Here is a 23,388-nt window from a genome sequence, read left to right as displayed (position 1 = left end):
ATGAAGGGAGATGAAATGAGTCTGAGAGCAGAAGGACCTCAAGTGGTATTCAAAATCACCAAGAAGGTGAGGAGGATGCAGCAGGCTCTAGGCTATCTGTCTTAGATATTTATACAGATGTGAAGAAAAGGCATCTTCCAGCAATACAAACTAGAGAAACATATAAAGAATAAAATCTGCCCTTTCCCCACACACTGTTCTTCATACTTCAAATTTTCCAAGATGTCAGAGGCCACAAGGAAAAGATCTCTGAGGACTAGGAGAAATGACTGGTCTGAGGGTAGCATGCTACTGCAGAGTACTAAGCTTACTTTTTATTTGTTTGCTTTGTGTTCTGGGACAGGTCTCCCTATGTAGCCCAAGTTTGCTTTAAACTCACTATATACAACAGCTAGCCCCAAACATGAAGCACTCTTCTTGTCTCAGACTCTCAAAGTATGATAACAAACATGTATCACCATGCCAAGCCTTGCCATGGATTCATGTTACCTCTGGGCTTACACTTTGTGAAGATAATATTCTGACCTTAATGGAGGACTGTGCAACAAATTTCTTAAGGGCTAAATTCTTAAGGCAGCCTGTGTGGGCTTTAATCCTAGATCTAACACTGACTATCCTCTAGAGAAAACTTTTTCATGCTTCAATTTTTTTTTTTTTTTTTTTCCCAAAACAGAGACTGTAATAGAAGTTACTCTGGAGACTGCTAGGAGAGTAAATGGTCTGATAGGTTAATTCTTTGAAGGTGACTCTGCATATAATGGTTACTCAAAAGTTATCAGTTGTTACTATGAAGAAACTAAGAAACATGTTCTCTGGACATGCACTCTCCATCTCATGCCTAAGCAGCTGGAACCACGGAGGTAAGGCATTCCTCAGAGATGTCTTTACCTTGTCAAACTGTGAAAATCACCTAAAATTTGAAGTTTGGAACACTAAAACATTTTTTTCCCCCAGATATCCAGCTCTGTGCTTCTGTACACTGTTGTTACTTATTTTCTTTCTAAAATTTATTGTTATTATTTTATGTATGTTTTGTCTGCGCCATCTGAAGCTTTGCACGAGGACAGAACAGGTTGTTGGATCCAGTGGAACTGGGCTTACAGATAGTTGGGTGCTCTGGAAAAGCAGCCAGTGCTTTTAACTGCTGAACCACCTCTCCAGCCCCCACTTACTGGCCTCTGTGTCTCTATGAACGCATTCCTTTAAAAAAGACAAAGGGGAAGTAAGTAACAGAAAGATTAACCCAAGGAGCTATGGCAGTATGGAGACTATAAGAAGACAGAGAAGGCCAGCAAAGAACTGGACTCCCCAAGGCAGATACATTCTTTTCAATCTACTTGGCAAGGCTATGGAATCCAGACGTTCATGTGAGAAAGCAGATGCTCCATATCACTTGGCTAAAGAGATGGCCATTTTCATTAGACCATTCCATTACCCCATTTATTTGTTTTGTTACCCAAGAGTTCTGATAGCAAGAAGGCATGTTGAAAGACAACAGAAAGTGCAGTGATCACCTGATGGGAGTTGTCCTTTTGTATATGTTTTTCTTATGGACTGATGAATAAAACTCTGACTGGCCAGGCAGGAAGATAGTCAGGACTAGGAGACAAGGAGAACTCTAGGAAAGGCAGGTAGAGAAGTGCCGGAAACAGTTGCCATGTAAGCCACCAAAGGAGTAACAGGCCCAGGCATTCTCTGGTAAGCCAAGACTACGTGAAAATATATAGATTAGTAGTTATGGGTTAATAATTAATACAGAGCTAGCCAATAAGAAGCCCTAGCCACCGGCCACCAGTTTTATAACTAATATAGCATTCATGAGTTCAATTAGGGCTGACGGGCAGCAGGACCCATGTGGACAAGAACCTCTGCAACAACCACCTTAACAGTCCTCTGAATGAAGTCTATTTCTGCACAGCTGACAATGACTTTTAGTGAAATGATAATATACCTGAAAACTCCGAAAGCCAAATGCAGTTCTTAGAAGAAGGTTTATTTTTTTCAGAAGTCAGAGATAGTAAGCCACATTATTGTACCTGGTATCAGTTTGATCTTGAAGCCATTTGCTGTAAGACGAGGGTCACTCAGGTAAGTTGATCCACTGCATCTCTGGTCAACTGCTGATATTTTATGTAGCACCTCTAAATAATGAGACCCATTAAAAAGACTGAAAAAGAAAGAAATTAAGGTCCTTTACCTTAAATATTCAAACTGAAATTAGAGGATTTATGGAAGCTAATCCAAGGGTGTTTTGAAAAGTGTGTCACACCTTGTAAGGAAGCACTTGGCATTGTTAGCATTGTATAAGAGGTCCACTGTGGAGAGTGACCAGAAAGGAGGAAGGAGAAACATAAAGGACAACTTGTCTCTTCTAGAATGTCACAAACTCAATGAGAAATATAAACAGTATTTTTCTACATATAATACAAATCAAACATTGACCCATGGTGAATACACTTAAAGTAGCTATCTGAAGTGAAAAGCACACCAAGTCAACAAGCTACTCACTTTGAGTGGTTATGCTTAAAGTCAAATGCTACTCAAGGCTTCTTCAAGAGCAAGAAGATTAAATAGAAGATCTTTTTTCTTCTAAAAAATTTTCAGTTCAAACTTTGGGAGAGAGTCTTACAGTCCAATGTAAGCATAGCATGTTTGATAAAGGTGCCCCTGAAGAGTCATTACAAAAGAGGCCTACCATGGCAGAGAGACTGACTTAGGTACACAACAAAGCGCTGCCTGAGGATGCAGTGTAATGTTACAAATCCATTCCCCATGGAAAACAATTAGCTCAGAATGCAGAGGACTCCACTGACAGTGAGAACACCAACTCTGAAAAGAACCCAAAAGCTTGTTGATAAGGACGAAAGTGAGACTCCATGGTAAGCAGTCTGTCTTAGAATCCTGGGTGCATGGCTTAGTGACTGACTGTGTAAGCACACCTAAGACAGCTGTTCAGTTTGTTTCCTCATCCATCTGTAAGGTGACTGGTCAGCCCTGTTAGATCACAGCAGAGTTTCCATCATCCAGTCAGGGCTCAGCAAACACGAGCTATTGTTCTGGCTATGACTGTATATAATGTGTTATATACATACTTCAATCACTCCCTTCAGACATAAGTTACAAGTTTAGCATTGGCAATCTGTTGAAAAGTCTGCACCCGAACCATAACTCCCCTATCAGTCCAGTGAGGCACTCAGTCCAGGGCTCCATTAGAAAAGCAGCATCAGCTGTGAGTGGGACATTTGGGACCACACTTTTCTCAGAACTGATGCTCAGTCAAAGATACTGCCTCCCTCAGCACATGAGCACAAAACAGTAGCTTTTACTGCATCTCTGCAAACAGCGGACATCACGCTAACATGTGTAAGAAGCTGAATTTTAGACAGGTGCAGAAAGAGTTTCTGAAAAGTAAATGAAAATCTATAAACACCACCCAGAACATCAATCAAGTTACAAAATCAGATGCGTTCTGGCTGTTGATGAGGAAAGAGGGAAAACCTGCTGTCAACTGCTCCTTGGGTAAGATCCCTGAGGCAGTCCCTAGAAATGCTGTGGATGGGCCTAGGCTTGTCCTGTGGTCACTGCTGCCTTATTGAAAAGACAGACTGGACAATGTCCTTCTGTGTTTGTGCCCTCTTGGTTTTCATTAGATGGCCATATACTCAACACATGCACACACGGGCATGGCGTTCTTTACTCCTGGTCCTTTTGAAGTTATCTAGTGATGAACATTCTATTGAGAACATTCTTACCAGCCTTCAAACTGCAGAGTTTTAGCCCCTTTGTCCTAGTATGTCAGTCTGTCAGACTAGAAACTAGGCATTAAAAAAAAAAAAAAAAAAGGCAGTTTGTAGCTTGGTTATTACTTAATTGTACATAAAACAAGGTACTCATATAAGATATAAAAAAGACACACCACCTTTACAATAAAAAATATAATTAGTTTGGGCAACAATAATTAGCAGATTATTAGATAGAGAGGTAGTTGGGGAGCTTTTTAGGGAGGGTCACCTCTGTCCAGAGCTGGGCAACTGTGCTGAGGTTTGAAGCAAACAGCCTTTCCTGCTGGGAGGAAACCCCCCTGGGGGGAGACTCCTGTCTTCCTGAGGTTAACCTCCAGCTAAAGACAGGGGAGGGTAGGGGTAAGGACCTTACTAGGGCTGGAGGGATGGCTCTGTGGTTAGGAGCATTGGCTGCTCTTCCAGAAAAGACCAGAGTTCAGTTCCCAGAATGCATAGCTGGTTGCTCACAATGACCTGTAACTGCAGCTCCAGGGGTCTGATGCTCTCAGATGCCAAACACACACACACACACACACACACACACACACACACACACACACACACACACACACCAAACCAAAAAAAAATTAAAGTTTTAAAAACTCCCAAACCAAAAACCTCACTGCCAATCAGAACAAGACAAAAGAAGATTCTACTGACTACTACATAGTCAATCAATCACACAATAAAAAAACTACAACCAAATATAATATGTAGAACTTATAGATAGAAATTAAATTCAAAATTGTAAAACTAAAAAACAAAACAAAAACAAAACCCTTTGAAACAATGAGGAACAATTCCTAAGTCAGTCTCTCTGCTATGGTAGGCCTCTTTGTAATGACTCTTCAGGGGCACCTTTATCAAACATGGTATGCTTACACTGGACTGTAATTCTAAGCTCTTATTACTGAGCAAGGTATGAAAAAGGCATTTGTGATTAGGTTAAAAACTAATCATTTTTATCAGTATGTGAGAGGACTAAGAACAAGAATTATTCTCACATACTTTAATGAATGAAAGGAAAAGTGTCTATGTACACACTTGATTATAGGCAGACATGGAATGGGGCAAAAACTCTTGGTAATGGCTGCTAAGGGCATTCACTGTGTAACTGTACGCTTGCCAGTAACAGAGCAGCGGAACAGCAGAGAAAGCCACAGCAATTTGCCTTCAGTTACCCTAGAGAAATCATAAAGGGACAGGAGAAACACGCTTGGGTACCGAGTCAAAATGTGAGCCACTCGGAATCATCTACAATTGCTTCTAAGCAGCTAGTAGCAATGTTAGATTTCAGAAAAAACTTCCTCAACGTATTAAGTGTTACTTATGGCGACTAGAAAAGAATCTTCAACTTTTTATACTAACTTTGAGAGTTAAGAAGCCTTTTACTTCACCATACCTCTCTGTTAGCACAATTGGCTTTTCCAGTGGCTCTGCAGGGAGTTTATGATTCTCAAGAAGTCTTTTAAATAGCAGGGCTTCCTCCACTCTGTATGGGTTCAGTAACATGACCTCTGTTCTGGACGTGACTAGCCATGCATCAGGAAACTTGAGACTGTGGATCAGGCAAATCTCATCCTTCTCTTCCAAATCAACTTTCTTCTGTTTCTTAAAATTCCCTTTTAAGTTTTCCATAGAAAAGGGGACCTTGGCTACTTTCATATTTTCACTCTTCCATTTTTCATTCTGGGACTGAAAGAGCTCCTCAAGTTTTGGCTGATTAGATAAGGAGGCTTTCAACTTGTGTTTTTGTGTCAAGCCCCACGCACTGGTGGCCCTCATCTTTTTTCTGCCATCTTTTAATGATACTTGTGGCTCCTGTTCAATAGCTTTCTTCATTTGATTATTGTATCGTTCCAAGTCTTTTTTAGCTTTTTCTTCATATCTAAGAACAGAGAGAAAACAGAGCTTATGAGCTCATAATAAAAACATACTAATTACATGAAGTAAATTCCATTAAAAGTAACAAGCTGTTATTCAGTAATGACAAGGAAATGTATATCAGAGTGACCCTCCTGTGTGTGTTTACAATAAATTCCAAACAGAGCACAGAAACTGGCTCCTGAAAAGCAGTCAAAAGCAGACAAGAAAGGACTCACATTTGTGTTCATGGAGCTCTTTACCCAGCATTAGAGGGCGGAAGCAGCAGGAACTTAGCTCAAAGATGGCACCAACTAGCCTGCGTCATCAGAACACAGATCCTTGCTTCCAGAACAACTTGAAATAGAGAGAAAATCCCATGTGTGGGAGCCCTCAGGAAAACAGTAAAAGGCTAATGAGCTGAACAGAGTTTCCAGCTGCTTCCAGTGCAGGGGAAAGTTTGGTGTCTGAGTTACATGTGGAGCTTGGTAAACAGGTTGGGCTTTCAATTAAAACTGGAAGAGGGGCATATTTTAGGAGGAAAAACAGACACCCTAGAACTAAGTAAATCTTACCATCAACCAATACAAAAAGTAATAAATAAATAAATAAATAAATAAATAAATAAATAAATAATCACTCAATACTCTTCACAAATGAACAGGCATCACCCACAATGTCTACTGCACAATTAAAAGTCACTACTCAAGAAGCAAAACAGAAAAATGAATCATGGTCAAGAGCAGAAGTCAGGAAAAGCCACATTCAAAGTGACTTAGATTTGTAATTAATAAAAAGTTTTGTATAAATGTTCTGGGAGCCTGAGATAAGCAATAGAGAAGGAAACAAAGGGACTGAAGGGAAGCGCAAGTAAAAAGACGAATTTATAAGTATACAAAGAAAGATGTGAAAAAGTCTAGAACTAAGAAACATTATCTGGAATGGAATATTCACTGGGTAGATTAACTACAGAGCACACAAGAACAGAAGGGCCAGTGAATCTGAAGGCAGAGCTACAGAAGTGACTCTACTGTGAGGACAGAAAAGGGACCCATGCACACTTGAGCAGCCAGGAGCTCGTGCATAAGCACTCCAACAGGCCAAGTCTCAATTTTTTTTTTTTTTAATGAAACTGCATTCAATGACTAAGAAATGCAAGTAGAGGCAGGTTAAATGCAAACAAAGCCTGCCAGATATACCAGAAGCAAACTGGTGAAGCTATCAGAGATGAAGCTCCACTAGGGAGCTTAACACTCAGATGTGTGCCTCTCTTCTCTTGGTCTGTGGCATAAACAGATTACAAAATGTAGGTAAAATGACAGATCTTAGCAACATGGCCAACCACCTCAACTTAAATGACTAGTAGAAATTCTCATCCTTTACATGTGAACACAAATCACTCACCAGGACAGGAAATACGATGAGCCAGACAAAACGTGAAGAAAATCTAATGCAAATATTTTGTGTTTATGTTAATCTGGAAATCAAGTTTATTTTTAAAAGCCTCAAATATCTGAAAATTAACCAACACAATAGCATTCACACTAGCCTCAGTTGCAACAATCAGAGGTTGAATTAACAAACTTAATTATTCTTACAGAACTAAACATTATCACTTAAAATAATGTGTCATGAAAATACTGTTGAAAAGTCAGAGATGTCATATAATTTTATTTATTTGAACTTTAAATACTGGCAAAATCCAGGTAATATAACAGTAAGCAAAATAGTGGCTTCCCATGCAGGGAGGTGGGATGATGGAAATGCATGTTTTCATTGTGGTTATTATTCATGTGGGTATGTGTATTTCCAAAAATGCACTGATGCACTGCTAACACCTCTGCATGCCACTGTAGGTAAATGTTACCCAGTTCAAAGAACGACTTAAGAAAGTGTTGAAGAGCCAGACATGGCAGCGTGTGCCTACAGTCACGTTACTTGGATAGTGGAAGAAGGGTCACAGATCCAAGGTCAGTTTATTCTATAGAGTAATTTCATTTCAAAATCAAACAAATAAATAGTAAAAATGCTACATGATAAAGCCACTATAATAGCACATGGAATAAAAAAAAAGTATACCATTTAATCCATCAGAGTTAATGTTAATTTTTCTATTCTCATTTAAAGTCATTAGTTGCTATATAAATTCCAACAAATCAAACATATCTGAACTATGTAACTCAACTTCAACAGTATAAACAATGGGTATTTCAAATTTATAGTGGGTGAAATAGTTAGAAGGCTTTCTTCTTTGCTCAGTTATAGAAGGAGTTAAAGGAAGTCTCTAGAGTCAAAGATAGTCCACTACAGTGGCAATGTCAAACACACTGTGAAAAACTGCTCACCTGGAAGACACTGGATGGCTGTTTTAACACAGCTTCTCACTGATTCTGTGGCATGAGAATTAATGGCTAACTTGTTCACCTCAGGAAGCAGCACCCAATGGCCCCAGATAGACTTCTGCTACTTAGAAACCATGTAAACTCAATGCAAAGTGTTCTGTCCCTCAAGGTACTCATTTATAGTATGTGGGCAATTTACATGACTGCCTCCTCCTGTCATCAGGAATAAGTTGCTTGGGACACTGTAAAAGGTGGTGCTTACTCTATCAGGGAGCCTAAGCTGGGGCTGGGGATGTACTCAGTGGCAGAGTACATGCCTAGCACACACAAGGCTAGTTCAATCCCCAACACAACGGACACAAAAACACAAAGAAGCAAATTCTACAACTCGAATGGCACATTGACTAAAAGTATTTAAATAACAGATGCATTTTTAAAATTAAGTTTTAAATTTGAACTTAGAAAACTAAGATTATTTCTGGTCTTGTAAGAAGCTAGCTTAGATGCTACAGAATGTTTCTTGTATGTGTGTTATAAAGTGAGGCTGAGAATCAAGAGACCACAGCAGAGTGTGAAGTCTATAATCAGAACATGTTTCTGAAAAAGAAATACCAGATGTAGTTGGATAAGATTGCAAAAAAGGTGTGCTTCATTGTAAACTAGATGAACGATTTATCATTTGCTTCTCATATTCATACTTTTGAAAGTTATTTTCTTCCTATTAGACCTGGAACATGAACATATGGGTTGGTTATACAAAACAAATGATCTATAATAGTTTACTTTCACAGGCACTAGAAATAAGTATATTTTTAGCTCTTAGACATCAGAACTCCAGACTTTTCCTATGGGGTAGAAAATGAGTTCAAGATAAAGGTCACCATTTGTAATTAATTATAATGTGCAAATTTTTGCATATGGTACTAATCTCTTGATTTATTCAAGAAGTCAATTTAATTAGTTCCTTGGGAAACATAAAAAGTTATGTCCAAAATAATACGAGGTAAATGTTAAGTAAGAGCAGATGCTGCCTGTCTACATAATGTCATTAAGGGACTTAGAAAATTGAATGGAAAGTATTCACACTTATTTGACTAACCAGTCAGATCAAATGATGTTTCTGAGACTAAAGGCTACATTTAATTATAAAGTTTATTTATCAGTTCCAGTAATATTCAAATTGCAACATCAATTAGTTATTTTAAGTAGGAATGAATATATTGCAAATGAAAGCTCAAATTAATACCAACTGACTAACGTGTACCCTCTCCCCTAAGTGGCAGGGGAGGTACATGGCTCACACCTGGATTCTAGCCCACTAAAGGAAAGGTGAGGAAAAGGACAAAATAAAATTAAATTAAAAAAAAAAAAAGTCAGAACAGACCTAAGTATTCCCTACCCTGAGTCCATCCCACCTTGTCATCAGAGACTGAACCATCCGAAACCTGCACGCACGCACACACACACACACACACACACACACACACACACACACACACACGCCCCATCTTCAGCACACTCTCATATTGTACCCTTTAGTCATAAAATCAATACCACGCTCCCTCTCATGTGATAACTCCCTAAAACCTTTCTGGTTAGTCGTATACAAGTCCACATATGGGACAACAGCTAAGTCTGTTCATAACTCTCCATACTTCCTGTCTCTTAGAACTCATCTGTGCCAGACTGAAGACTGTAGATGGTACCAGACAGAGACCCGCACTGGACAATGTTCAGCGTGAGACTTTGGAGAACTCAGTCGTTTATGCAGACAAGGAGTCCTGAGGACTGTCAGAGGAAAACTGTGTTAAAACACGACCGATGCACATATGGATTACATGAATTCAGAGACCGTGGCAGCATGCACAGGGCCTGCACAGGTTCAAGACAGATGGGGTCCCAGAAAGACCAGCAGTAGAAGGACAACATAAAACAGACTCAATTGTATTTCTGTAGACTGGGCTTTTTTTTTTTTTTTTTTTATTAGTCTTGACTATGTATTTGGTTTCTGGTTTTGTGTTTTTGTGACTTGTGTGTTTCTTATTTCTTTGCATTTAAAGAGTGAGAGCAATAGAGCGGAGTGGGGCGGGGCGGGGCGGGGGCTGTGAGGTTGGGTGGGTATGGAGAGAGGGATCATCTGTGAGATCAGCTGTGAGGGGAAACTGTCACCAGGATATATTGTAGGGAAAAAAATTTCAATTAAAAAAACTCAAAATTCTATAATTATTACACGATAAACTGCAGACGGTACTGTTTCTGAATAGAAAGAGTATGCTATTCTTAACTGAAGTAACTAGCCAGAATACCCTTAACTAGTATTTCCTAAATAAAGGAAAGGTATGGAAAGGAGAGATGAAGGAAGAAAAAAGGAAAGGAAATGTGAAGAACAGAAGGAAGAAAGAGCGAAAATGAACTGAGGCCCACCCTTGTGGTGCGGGGGGATGGAAGGCAGGTGCTCAAGAGAGGTAGGAGGTCCCCTTTGTGACAGGAGATATGGAAGCCAGGTGAGCTAGGGATGGAAGACAGGGACTCATGGAAGGCAGGCAGGTACTCTGCCACTGAGCTGCGGTCCCTGATCTACTCTTGGATCACTTTCTATTCTTTACAGAGTTGAGGATTACTGACAGAACTTCAAAATAAAAGCTGCAGGAGAACTGACAGGCGTGGCTCCAATCCAGTGGATCATGGTTCACGCCTCCCACCAGCTCTGAAACCTAAACATTCTGCTTTTTAAAAAGGCATCTGTGTGTCTGATTCTAAGACATTAGTATTTGCAAGGCACATTTCTGTTTCTGGAACCCCTGTCAACTGGACTGACTTAGAGCAAATGAAAACTGCCATTTACAACACAAAGTTTTTATGTCACCATTTAAAAACTCCAATTACACGAACACAGAAATCATTCTCTACATAGTGGACATCACCCTGTACTGTAGCAGCCATTATCTTATCTATATCTCACAACAATGAGATACAAACACACCACACACCAACATACCAATGTACCAACATGCCAATGCACCATCACACCAACAGCCAGCAAAGAACGGCCATCTGCAGGAGCCAAGAGTAGTTTCTGAGGTCTGCTCTAGATGGATTCCATAAGACTACTAAAAAAAAATTTAGATGAAGCTTATTAACCATTAATACTAATAATCTGACAATTTGGGTCTCAAAGGCAAGGCAATGTTAACTACCCCTCTCCACAAGGCAATGAAAGAGAAGCTGTTGCAAGGCTGAAGGGAACTCTTCCTTCCTGAGTTTGCAATGCCCCACACTCATGGAAGCTGGAAATGGTTTTCTTTTTCAGACAACTTGGCATGCAAGAACTACACACATTTATGGGATACCATGTGAAGTTTCAAAGAATTCACTCATCTTTAAATTATATAATTGCACCGTTTGGGTAAAACTTAAGACAACTGTAACAGTATGCATACAATGGTTCAAAATAAGATTATAAAAAGCTGACATTTATGAAATAATTAGCATTCTGAACACTGGCTATTTCATGTACTAAGTTGAGCTCTTTAAAAAGTTATAAGGGGCTAGAGATATGGCTCCATGGTTCCCCAGCTGCTCTTCCAGAGGACCTAAGCTTGATTCCCAGCACATACAGCCTCAGAACTCTTAACTCTAACTTCAGTCTTAGGGAATATGACAACCACTTCTGGCTTCCACGGGCACTAGGCACACATGTGGTACACAGACATACATGCAGGCAAAGCACCCATAGATATAAAACTATGTTACAACAATTATGATTAGTCCTAAAATATGAATGCATATTTTATTTCCCTAGGATACATACAAGCATAATTATAAAGTCGATATGCCACGTACCAGCCTGGCCTCACAGTTGTGAGGAGAAGGAGGGATCATGTGGTAACTATTCACCATGACATGATGGGATGAAATGGGGTAGTGGGTTCACTGCATCTCATGCTGATATAAATGTCTGGAACATAACAAGGCACAGGCACACCCTCCCCTAAACAAGCTGTCTTGTGTGTGACATTTAAGAAGACAGCAAACATTTGATCTTTGCTGTTTTTAGTAACAGATTTCTAATACAGCTCAGTGTTTTATGTGTTAATAGTCAGCACTATTATTTTTAACTGATAGTTTATTCCTAAGGCTGAATTCACAAATGAAGACATGAAAAAGTTAACCACCTAAGTCATTCAGAATGAATTTTAAACCAGAGGTGATAGGTTATATTTAAGTATTTCCTCAGATATTTGACAGTTTTGAAATAATTAGATAATCATAAGTGACTGGAAGTGTAATTTTATTCATCATTTTTCCAATGGGCCAGAAATTAAAAATGCAACATTTTGTATCACTATACAATTATGTGTAGAGTGCTACCCATTCAGGGTGACAGCCATCATCTTTACCAGAGTAGCTGCGACTGCTTGCAAGTGATCCAAAACTGAACCTGCTGGCTTTTGGCATTCTCTCAGGGGATGAAGGAGTAGGGAGGGTCATAGGATCCTCACCTAGGTCCCAGTTCTTCTTCCTTCACTTCTACGGCAGCTGTATGGAATTGTGACTTAACTGTATAGGGTGTCATTGTTGGAGGAGGTGCTAAAGAATATGAGGGTGGAAAGTTAACTGCAACTAAGCCTAATAAGCTTACCAGTTCCACAAGTTGGACTTTGGTGGAACTGTACTTTGGTTTGTCTTCTGTGCCTTGTAAGAAAGGGGTACGTGTGTGTTTACATCTTTCAAGGGAAACAGTTCCCACAGTAAGTGCAAGCAGCTAGAAATACTCATTATATTGTTTTGGTACACATACTTACATCTGAAGATCCAAATCATGTTTTAATCAGATCAAATCACTTACTTATGTCCCCAAAATACCCACTACAATTTATAAATTGTCAATAGTTAAATTTAGATGCCACAAGTTATACTATATAGGCAGTAATTCACTAACCTGGTTCTTCAACATCACAGTCCTTTGTACTGTGTGTCTTATTTCAGAGACTGATTTAAAAGGAGGGGACACATAAAATGTATACAAAAAAAACCACTCGATTGCAAAAGCTTGAAAACCTTGCTCCAGAGTTCTTTAACATGAAAAAAAAAAAAAAAAAAAAAAACAAAAAAAAACGAATAAAGAAAGTGGAGAGTCAAACTCAGACCAAAAAGGCTACAACATACAGTAAGTAGGGAAGCAGTAGACACGACAAATGCTTTCAAAACAAAAATTAAAAATAACATCCCATTCGCCAAAATCACAATAAGAAAAAAATCATACCAAGAAAGATACTTTAGTTAAGCCAAGAAGCATTTTCTGTCTTGTTTTTCTTTCATAATGTAAAGTTTAGAAAGCATTTAACCCATGAGTCATATAGAATGGAAACAGCTGAGCATCCGGGGCACATGCCGCTCTGGAAACTTACTTCAGTTTTTCCTCCTCACTCAGTGTCTCCCACAGTGCTTCAATCTGTGCTGTTGCATCCTCCAAACCAGTCTTGGGATGTTCTGCTAGGAACTGAGCTCGATGATCTTGGAGAAACAGGGCACTTGCTGACAGGGGCTTCTTGACTGCTCGACTGCTAATTAAATCATAGGCTGTAAGCTGTCCAGATCTGCTATCTATTGCATTTGACGGCTTGCTACAAGGACCATCATTGAGATTCTTTGGTTCAAGGGTTGGGTGACTATTATCACTAACGTCACATGCTAAACTTTTTTGTGGCACTAAAATTTTCACAGGTTTGATATTCTCTCCCATAGCATTGAACACATTTCCCTTGCTCCAGTCATCTGCACAGATTTCCACAGGTTTCTCAAGAAGTGCTTCTCTCCCATCTCCCCCATGTCCCCCACACTCGTCGGTCCTGTTCCTGCCATTTTCTCCTTGGCTATGCTCACTGGAACCTGCAAAGTGAGTCTTTCTGTATTTACTCTGAACATCCTCTGATGATGAACTATTCATGGGGATATTTTGGAATGTACTTCTAGTGTCCTTATTAATGCTAGAATGTTCACTTCTAAAATGACTATCACAGTGGTCATTTACATTTATCTGTTGATTTAAATAATGATCAATGTTTTTTCTAGATTCATCATTTTGGAAGTGAATAGCCAAAGTGTCAGCACTTGGATAATTATTTCCAGATGACTCCATTTTATTAAAGAGCACATCTGTTTCTCTTGTTTCACAAGCAGCTATGTTGGCCGAGGAAACATCTGCTTTGTTACTTTCACAAGACTCTGTACTGGGTAGCGGTCCGTAACAGGTCACCATCAGATTTTCAAGAGCAATTAAAACATGTTCCTAAAAATACAAATGAATAAATATTAGGAGGTACACGGGGGAGGGGGGAGGAGGCAATATCTAAAATAATAACAAAAATATAAAAAAGTAACTTTTTAATATGGGAATAGTTAGGACCGCATACATTTATTTATAAATAGCATAACTACGTACAAAACTTTATTTGAAAAAGGTTACCTTATTCTGTAATAATACTTGACTTTTATCTGGTGTTAGATTTACATCCAGCTCAGCTGAAGGAACATCAATTTTCAGAAAGAAAATGGGATACAACCGAGCAGATTCCTTTAGGCACTTCAGATTATAATAACGTCGGATTAGCTAAAAATACATACAATGAACAAAACACAAAAGTATCTTGTTATTAGCATCTTTAAATGCTACTGAAAGTGTACTTTGAATTGAGGGAGTAAGTAGATGTGACTGTTAGCCTGGAAGAGCAGGGCCTGCCTGAGCAGGATAGTCCTGCAGAGGCCCTGACCAGTATGGAGCATAGGCTCTTATAACATGTCCACACTCAGTGCACTTGGCCTCACAGTTAATCCCAGTGTCATAGAGATTTGAAGGTCTAGAGTACAAATTACCCCCATGCTCCTTTCTGGTTATTTCCCTTCAGGACTAAATAAGTGTGGTAACACACCTACCATTCCAGTACTCAAAGCGAACCTGGACTAGCAGCAAGATCCTGTTTCAAATGCATGAGCAAAGGCATGAGTAAATAAATGTCTTAAAAACCATCTAACAGTTGTTTCTTCACTCTAAATGGGATCATAATGTATCATCAAATTGCAAAAAGTAAATGAAACATAAGTAAAATAATAGATGAAAGGGATTTTGTTTCTTTTTCATATTTTAAACCGAGTTCTTAGAAGTGGTGTCTAACAATTTGACAAATGTTAGAGTTAAGGTTTTTAATTTTGGGGGCTGTAGAGATGGCTCAATGGTTAAGAGCACTGGGTGCTCTTCCAGAGGATCCAGATTCAGTCTTAGCACTTGCATGGTAGCTCAGAACCATATGGAACTCCAGGTCCAGGGGATCTGATGCCCCCTTCTGGCCTCCTTAGGCACCAGGCACATGCAGAGCAAATAAAAATAATAAAATAAAACTTAGAAAAAGAAAAAAAATGACTTAAAAAATATTAAGTTCCTGCTTTAAGGGACATTCTTTCTAAAAGCGATTACCTTTAGTAGATCTTTCTGGTGTACTGGTCGATTATTAATAAAGATGAAACTTCTTTCTGGGGTTGAAAGACTTGTGGAATTGTGGTCTGCATCAAGCTTTGGGAAGAATCCACTTAGGTGAATCTACAATTGTGATACACAAGTACAGAAGATGCAGTGTCACCAGTAATGCCCTAGAAGTTTGACTATATACAACATACTAGAAGGCACACAAATAACACATGAGATTTGTAACTTGAGGTCACAAAGATGCTGATAAGCATGGCTTGAGAATCAATAGTCAGTAAATGCTGAAGAGAATAAACCAGTGTTCTCAACTCTAACTTATTTTGTAATTCAAAGGAAAAGACTGGTATTTATAAAATAACATCTTTATGAATGGCCCTAGATTCAAAATTTTAACTGTCATAGGACAAACACCCTTACTTTGTCTTGTTTTAAAATGTCTTTCCTCATATAGTGAGCCCCTGGCCACTTACTGGCTGTTTGTATTTTCCTCTTCAACTATTATTTCCCACAACAGGCAGCTGTTTCTCTCTTTGTTCTGAATACATGTAAAGCTAATTGCACTGGATTTTCACTACTGTGTTTAAGGAAAAAAACTTTTTTACACTGAATTAACTTCTTTATGGCTAAATACCAGCTCTACACTGTATGTTATCTTCATGACAGCTCACAGAACTTCACTACTTACATACTGTGCTTTTCTCTAGTCTACAAATATATCAAGAAGAGGAAAACTCTGAAATGTTGTGGGATATTATTTTAAGATGTGTTACATTCATTTATGCAGTGGAATATTTGTTTAATGATGTAAAGATATGTTGCATTCGTTTAACTCTGTAAAGCTGTGTTACTTTGGCTGCCTAAAACATCTGATTGATCTAAATAAAAGATGAATGGCTAATAGCTAGGCAGAAGAGAGAAATAGGCGGGGTTGCCAGGCAGAGAGAATAAATAGGAGAATTCCAAGAAGAGAGAAGCGAGAAAAGGAAAAGGAAAAGGGAAGGAGGGTACCAGGGGCCAGCCACACAGTAAGAAGGAAAGAAAGATAAATAGAATAAAGAAAAGTAAAAAGCACAGAAGCAAAATGAAGTTAATGAGAAACAGGATAATTTAAGAAAAGCTGGATATAAACAAGCCAAGGTAAGGCCAGGCATTCATAAGCAAGAATAAGCCTTCCTGTATTCATTTGGAAATTGGGCAGGCCCCCAAAGAGTAAAAAAAAAAAAAAGTACAGAAGGGTACTAGAAAAAAATGTAAAAATGTCAAGAAAGAAAGAAGGATTTAAGGAATAGAAGGCAGACTATGTGCCTGCCTCAACCTTGAGATAATCATCATAGCACAGAAAACTGTTAAGGATTTCACTCATAGTCCCCTTCCCCCTCTTTACATTCAGAGAGGGGGGGAGGGAGGGAGGGAAAGAGAGAGATGTGCATATGCTTGCATAAGCATATGTTTATTCTGGCAATTACCTTATCTGAGACAAATCAAACTAGATGTGTTATGAACCCAATGAACAACTCTAATTGTAAACATCCAACTTAGTTTAAGGAAAGCAAATATGTGAGTACGATGCTATTTATAGTCAAGCAGTAGCCATGACGCCCCGTAACAACACAGCCTGTAGGCTATCACCTATGTCTATGGCTATCCCTGCACTTGCAAGTAAGTGCTTAAGGAGATGCAGCACCAATTTTAGAACACTAAGTGCATTACTGTCACAGTGCCAATGTGTACCAATTTGAAAAAATAAATTAATAAATCTGGATAATCCATTACAAGATGATAGCACTTAATTAACTGTAGAACTTCACAGCATTTATAAATGGTTGTATAATTTACCAGGTAACATGAGTCTCTTCTTAAAGCTCCTGCTGGACACCAGAAGAGTCTGCTTAGCCTCTGAAGGACTTACTGAGTATGTGGATTAAAGAAAAGACACAGATGAGGAGAGGAGAGGAGAGAAAAGTACCCCTATGCCCTAAATAGGAAAAGAATGAAGAAAATGAAGGACAACACAAAGCCACTGGTTTTCTTTCTCGCTACTCTGGTTGCCATTATGTAAACACTATTACTTCTAGACACTGGGCTTTAAAAATGAAGATAATCTGCAAAGCTAACAAAGCATGTTAAAGTTACATGGAGAGTCAAGTAGCCACCATGCATGTAATGCTCTACAGTTCAAAGATCAGACAAGTTCATAGGAAAAGAACAAAAACACCCAGATCAGTTCAATAGAGAAACAACATAGACTGTGTGAGATTCTGTGCCTCCACCTAAACTGAAAAACAAAAATCCCCTCAAAATACAACGAATTCTACCCTCTCAGTTGCTTCTCACATGGACCTTACTTCCTCTCCAGCCTCCTTAACAAACTAGCATCTCTCACCTGGCACGGTGTGGCACAGCTTTAACCCAGCACTCAGGAGGCAGAGGTTTGAGGTCCACCTGATCTACACAGCAATGCAGCAATTCCCAGGTCAGGGGCTTGAAGTGAGACCCTGCCTCAAATAACAACAGACACCAGATAAACCGGCTTCTCCCTCTCAATAACTAACGCAAGCTTGTTTGGTTGTTTTTCACCATGCAGGCCTGATGTCAATGACAACTCCTTTAAGAAGCAATCTATGGAAAGAACTGATTTCCAGCTCCTTCTGGACACTTCTGCTTTAGCCTCACCTGCTATGCTCTTTATCCGTCATTCATATGCCTCCCGCCCCCCAGGTTCCATGTTCAGGGCCCCTTTGCTCTGTAATTTCTGAGTAATCTCATTCCTCATCTCTAGATACTAAGGCACTGATGGTACTAAGACAGCAATGTTGTGGTTATTTCTTGCATCAAGTAGCTGACACAGCAATAAATTCACATTAAAACTTTGTAAGGTTTTGTTAAATCTCACTTTTACCCCTTGTCCAAGTGGCAACTTCTGTATTCTGTACCCCACTCGAGAGTCCATAGTCTGTATAGGAACGTAAGCCTGTCTGATCTGCTGACCCTTGTCTTTCTCTTTTTTCCCAGTAAAGCTCTATAATATCATACAGATCTGAATAACACACATTTCTAACACAGTCATTTAAAAACTGTTCAAGACACTGGAACAAGTTCATGTGGAGAGTCCCTCTCCTAAATGCAAACTATAGAGGGTGATTAAAGCCCAATGTTTAAAGTAATTTCCAAAGAACTAACACTACCAATGACAGACAAAGATCCAGTTGTGTGTGCAGACTACATAATGGGAAGTGAGAGCTGAAGGAAGAGGTCCTATATGTGTTAGGAGCAGAAGCAAGACGCTCATTTGAAGTTTAAATCTAGCCAAGGACTGAAGGACCAGCAGCAGTAGACCACATTTGGAGTTAAAATCTAGCACAGGACTGAAGGATCAATCTTTCCACTTGGAACATGAAGCTCACATAACACCTCCCTGGAAGAAAACAAAATGACTTACACATTGTGACCACTGTCTGCAACCACTTGCCAGGGTCACAGGAAAGAACAAAGCCAGCTCCAAAACCAGGCCAAGGCCAGGCCAAGCTCCAGCCTGGAAGTCTCGGGTGAGAAGCATGAACTACTAATGTAACACCTGGTTTAAAACTAGAACCAGGGGGAGAGGTAGGTGCTGGGCTGCAGGAAGGGACTGTAACAACATAAACAACCTGTCATCCATGAACTTGCAAATTAAGGCTTCAAGCCACATAAAACAGCAGAGAATAAAACTCTTTCCTCTCAGAAAATAGAAATGATAGAACACTGTGGAAATGACTCAGGAATGAAGTACTATACTGTGGAATTTAAACCAAAAAACAGTGTCAATTAAGTCAGAAAGTAAGTAAGGACAGATATCTATGAATAAAGTTTTGAAAGAACTGAAAATAAATTCCAAGTTCTGAAAAAATTCATAGTTTCAGGAGTAAAAGTCAGGTGGTACTAACATATTCATTTAGCTTGGAGCAGAGCTAAAAATATCAAAGAGAAGACAGATGACAACAAGGACAACCTAAGGAGTTCCAACAATTGACACCAGAAAGTTCCTCACAAAAGTTGTTAATGCAGGGCTCAAGTGGCTCCACAGCCTATAATGAAGATGCTTGCCAGTACCAAACACATAAAAAGAGACCTTTTTCACAGAAGGAAGAGATACAGAGACACTCTGCATCCACGGTTTCCAAAGGCCAATAAATATATCTGTCATTCCAGTCCCAGGAGGGAAAACATGGTGGGCAAATTTTACACTCAAAGATACCTAATGGGGAGCAGAATCAAATAAGAGGAGATAGCCTGTACTAGGTGGGTAAACAAAAATTAGAATTGTTTTGACCAAGGATAAGAAAACGCCCAAAGAAATTCTAATATTGAACAAGACTTTGAGTACACAAGCCAGAGTGTGGTGTGATGATGGAAGGCTGCTGGGAGCAGAAACACAATGGCACAACACAAACAATAACAGAAGAGAAATCTGACTGTGCGATTACTTACAGACATTCCAAAGTTAGTAGACATTTTCCAGCACTTGAACTAGAACATTATAAACACATGTATTATACATTCTTCCATGCAAAAATAACCATGTGAAGATAAGCAAAATTCCTGTCATCTATGAGAAAATACCAGGAATCCTTTTGTAAATCTGTCTTCCAAACCAAGAAAAAACAAATCAAAACAAACAAGTAAACAACAACAAAAACAAATAAAAACAAAAAATAGTAAACACAGATCTGGTAATGTCTCAAAACAGTGAAAAAAAGTACCCACTACAGGACTGACTCATGTGACTCCCAGTTACACATCCAATCACTGCAAATGAAGGTCTATGTAAATGTTTTCCACACTTGAGTGTGGCATCTAAGGACTTTGAAAACAGATCTGCCTCAGTTGACTTGAAAATAGGCCTCCAACACCAATTTCTAACAAGCTTCCATGTGGTGCCAACACTACTAGTCTGTAGATCATATCAGGATGCCTAGCGTATGCAGAACAGGTCCCAGGAAACTAGAAGGACTCTAAGGCAATTCACATTTACCCTCTGCATCCCAACTCAGTCACCATAAGTAGCAAGACACTAGAGACACCTCTTGTCTAAAGAAACTAAATAGTGACAATATATGAAGATCAATCAAAATTAATTTAACTCAGTGCTTGAAATTTTAAAAAAAGAAAGGTGACAGGTAGAGCTTAATGGTGATGGATGGATGGGTGAATGGATGGATAGGTAGACGATAAACAGACAGATATGTAAGGATCACCCAAGAGGAATCTGACAAATCACCAGCAGCCACAAATACTTATTCCCAGTTGAATTTCTCTTACACAGCAAAAAGACAAAGAGAATCAGAAGCTCAGAACAAAATGAAGACAGGGAGAGAGAGCCAGGTTTGGAATAACAAGACATTCTAAGTAAAATAACATCCGTCTCCTATGAAATGAATGTTGTTTAAGGAGACAATACTTTAAAAACAAAAACTCATCTTTAGAGTCACACACACACACACACACACCAACAACAACAACAACAACAAGAAGCTATAGAACAGCATTTTAATAAAAATACTCTTGGAAACTGAACTTACTTTTCTAAGTGAAATAATCAGTAAAAGAGTCTGAAGATAGAAAGAGATAGAACACACAGAAAGAGGAAACACTGAGAAAAATCAGAGAGTCTAAAAAATGAGCTCACTCACACACACACACACACACACACACAGAGAGAGAGAGAGAGAGAGGGAGAGAGAGAGAGAGAAAGAGAGAGACTTAAGCACAAAGAGAAATTGATAATGGATAGCTTTATAAACCCAACAGCTAAGAAACAAATGGGTCTTTAAATTGAAAGCATCCACATTAAGTTCTTGGCACAATAATGAAGCATAAATGATCTTTATAAAACTTACAAATGGGGAGAAATGGGAGGATAGGGGGAAAGAGGTGGTAAGACAGGGTAACCAACCTTTGTCCACCAGAGGCCATCCCAGCACCCAGATCCCCAGTCCAGCCCTAACAGTCCTTTCTCGCCTCATCATCCACACCCATGGGTGAAGCTTCCTTGATGCACCAGAGGCCAAACAGGTACCTAGAGCCCTAGGATCCCCACTTTTGGTGGACATTCTCTACTTAACCACAGGCCACTCTGGTCAGAAAAAGAAACAGAAATCAAGGAACAAAACACCCACCCATCAAAGACAATGTCAGAAGTCAGCACCTAGACCTATAATCACCGCAAACCCAGATGCCTAAACTCCAATATAAGAACACAACAGCTAGGACAATAAGGTACCACCAGAGCTCAGCCAACCCACACCCACACCCATGGCCTAAAAACCATCTTTATAAAGATAATATAGATCCTAGAAGAGGAAGTAAATAAATCCCTTAAAGAAATAAAGAGATGATCAAAAAACTGCAGGAAATTCATAAATGCCTTAAAGAGAGCCAAGAAAGAACAAACAGTTGAAGGAATCAAGTGAAACTGTTCAAGACCTGAAAATATAAACAGAAACAAGAAAACACAAACTGAGGGAATTCTGGACATTTAAAATTTAGGTAAGTGAACAGGAACTACAGATGCAACCATCACCAACAGAATACAAGAGATGGAAGAGAGAATCTCAGACATTGAAGATATCATAGAAGAAACAGATATATCGGTCAAAGAAAATGTTAAATCTAAATAAATATTTTCTGACACAAAACATCCAGGAAATCTTTGAAACTACAAAAACTGAATCTAAGAATAATAGGAATAGAAGAGGAGAAGAATCCAACCCAAAGGCCTAGAAAATAATATTAACAGAATCATAGAAGAAAAATTTCCTAACTTAAAGGAGATGCCTTTACAGGCATCTTGTATCTTTATCCATACAAGAAATTTACAGAACACCAAATGGACTGGACCAGAAATGAAAGTCCCCTTGTCACATAATTATTAAAACACTAAACAACAAAACAAAGAAAGAATATTAAAAACTGCAAGGGAAAAAGACCAAGTAACATATAAAGGCATGCCTATTAGAATTAACCTGTCTTCTCAATGGAGACTCTATAGAAGTCAAAGGGCCTGGCAGATGTGCTACAAACTCTAAGAGACCACGGATGTCAGGCCAGACTACACAAACATGGAAAATCTCATCTTCTGATAATGTATAAAAACAATGAAAAGCAAGCAAGCAGGCTAAACATGCCACGAGTACCAGCACTCCTCTGTGGCCTCTGCATCAGATCCTGCCTCTATGTCTCTGCCCTGCTCAAGTTCCTATCCTGACTCCTTTGATGATGAGCTGTGATATGGAAACACAAGCTGAATAAACTCCCCCCAAAAAAGGGGTAACCAAAACTAAGAGGATATGAAAAAGCCTCATAGGAACCAATTATTCTATAACCTTATTTAAAAACATAATCTAGCTAGGTGGTGGCACATGCCTTTAATCCCAGCACTTCAGAGGCAGAGACAAGTGAATCTCTGTGAGAGGTCAGCTTGGTTTACAAAGTGAGTTCCAGGAGAGCCAGGGCTACACAGAGAAACCCTGTCTCAAGAAAAAAAAAAAAAATGACAAACACACACTCTCTTAAAAAACAACAACAACAACAACAAAAAAGCAACCCTTTGGAAGGTACTACCCTCCATGGATATGTCCTTCCTGGAAGCCATGATTTCTGTACTATAATCACAGTGTCAGGAATGGGATACCTCCATAGTAGTGACTGGTCAGACAGGCCCCGGGGGCACCCAAACAATAAAGACTATGGCCACTGATCTTGGTTGCCACCAGGATTCGGCAGTAAAGGTTGCCAAGGACTACACACTTTGGTCATAGGACGGAGAAGTCAAGTTGGAGCTGAGCTGTAAGCCTCTTCCCTACTGTCTAGCTGTCATGGTGCCGAGCTGCTACGCAGGTTTGTGTGGGGGTATTCTTAACAATATTACTAAGCTGTGAAT

The 23,388-nt window shown here is 39.2% G+C and overlaps 1 protein-coding gene across 3 annotated transcripts in view; it reads right to left on the bottom strand.

Moving 5' to 3' along the window:
* Pms1 (PMS1 homolog 1, mismatch repair system component) overlaps positions 1–23,388 on the bottom strand; it is an 84,194-nt gene that overhangs the window by 4,077 nt on the left and 56,729 nt on the right. For all 3 annotated transcript variants that reach the window (XM_051190124.1, XM_051190125.1, XM_051190126.1), the window contains 5 exons: positions 15,462–15,584; positions 14,457–14,600; positions 13,399–14,279; positions 5,185–5,670; positions 2,037–2,167 (listed from right to left, as the gene is read on the bottom strand). In XM_051190124.1, the coding sequence (XP_051046081.1) occupies positions 2,037–2,167; positions 5,185–5,670; positions 13,399–14,279; positions 14,457–14,600; positions 15,462–15,584 (1,765 nt within the window). The remainder of the gene's footprint in view (positions 1–2,036; positions 2,168–5,184; positions 5,671–13,398; positions 14,280–14,456; positions 14,601–15,461; positions 15,585–23,388) is intronic.

This window comes from Phodopus roborovskii, unplaced genomic scaffold (genome assembly GCF_943737965.1).
Source record: "Phodopus roborovskii unplaced genomic scaffold, PHOROB, whole genome shotgun sequence".
NCBI lineage: Eukaryota > Metazoa > Chordata > Mammalia > Rodentia > Cricetidae > Phodopus > Phodopus roborovskii.
Note: the sequence above shows the minus strand (reverse complement) of the source record. Positions and strands in the feature narration are given on the sequence as shown.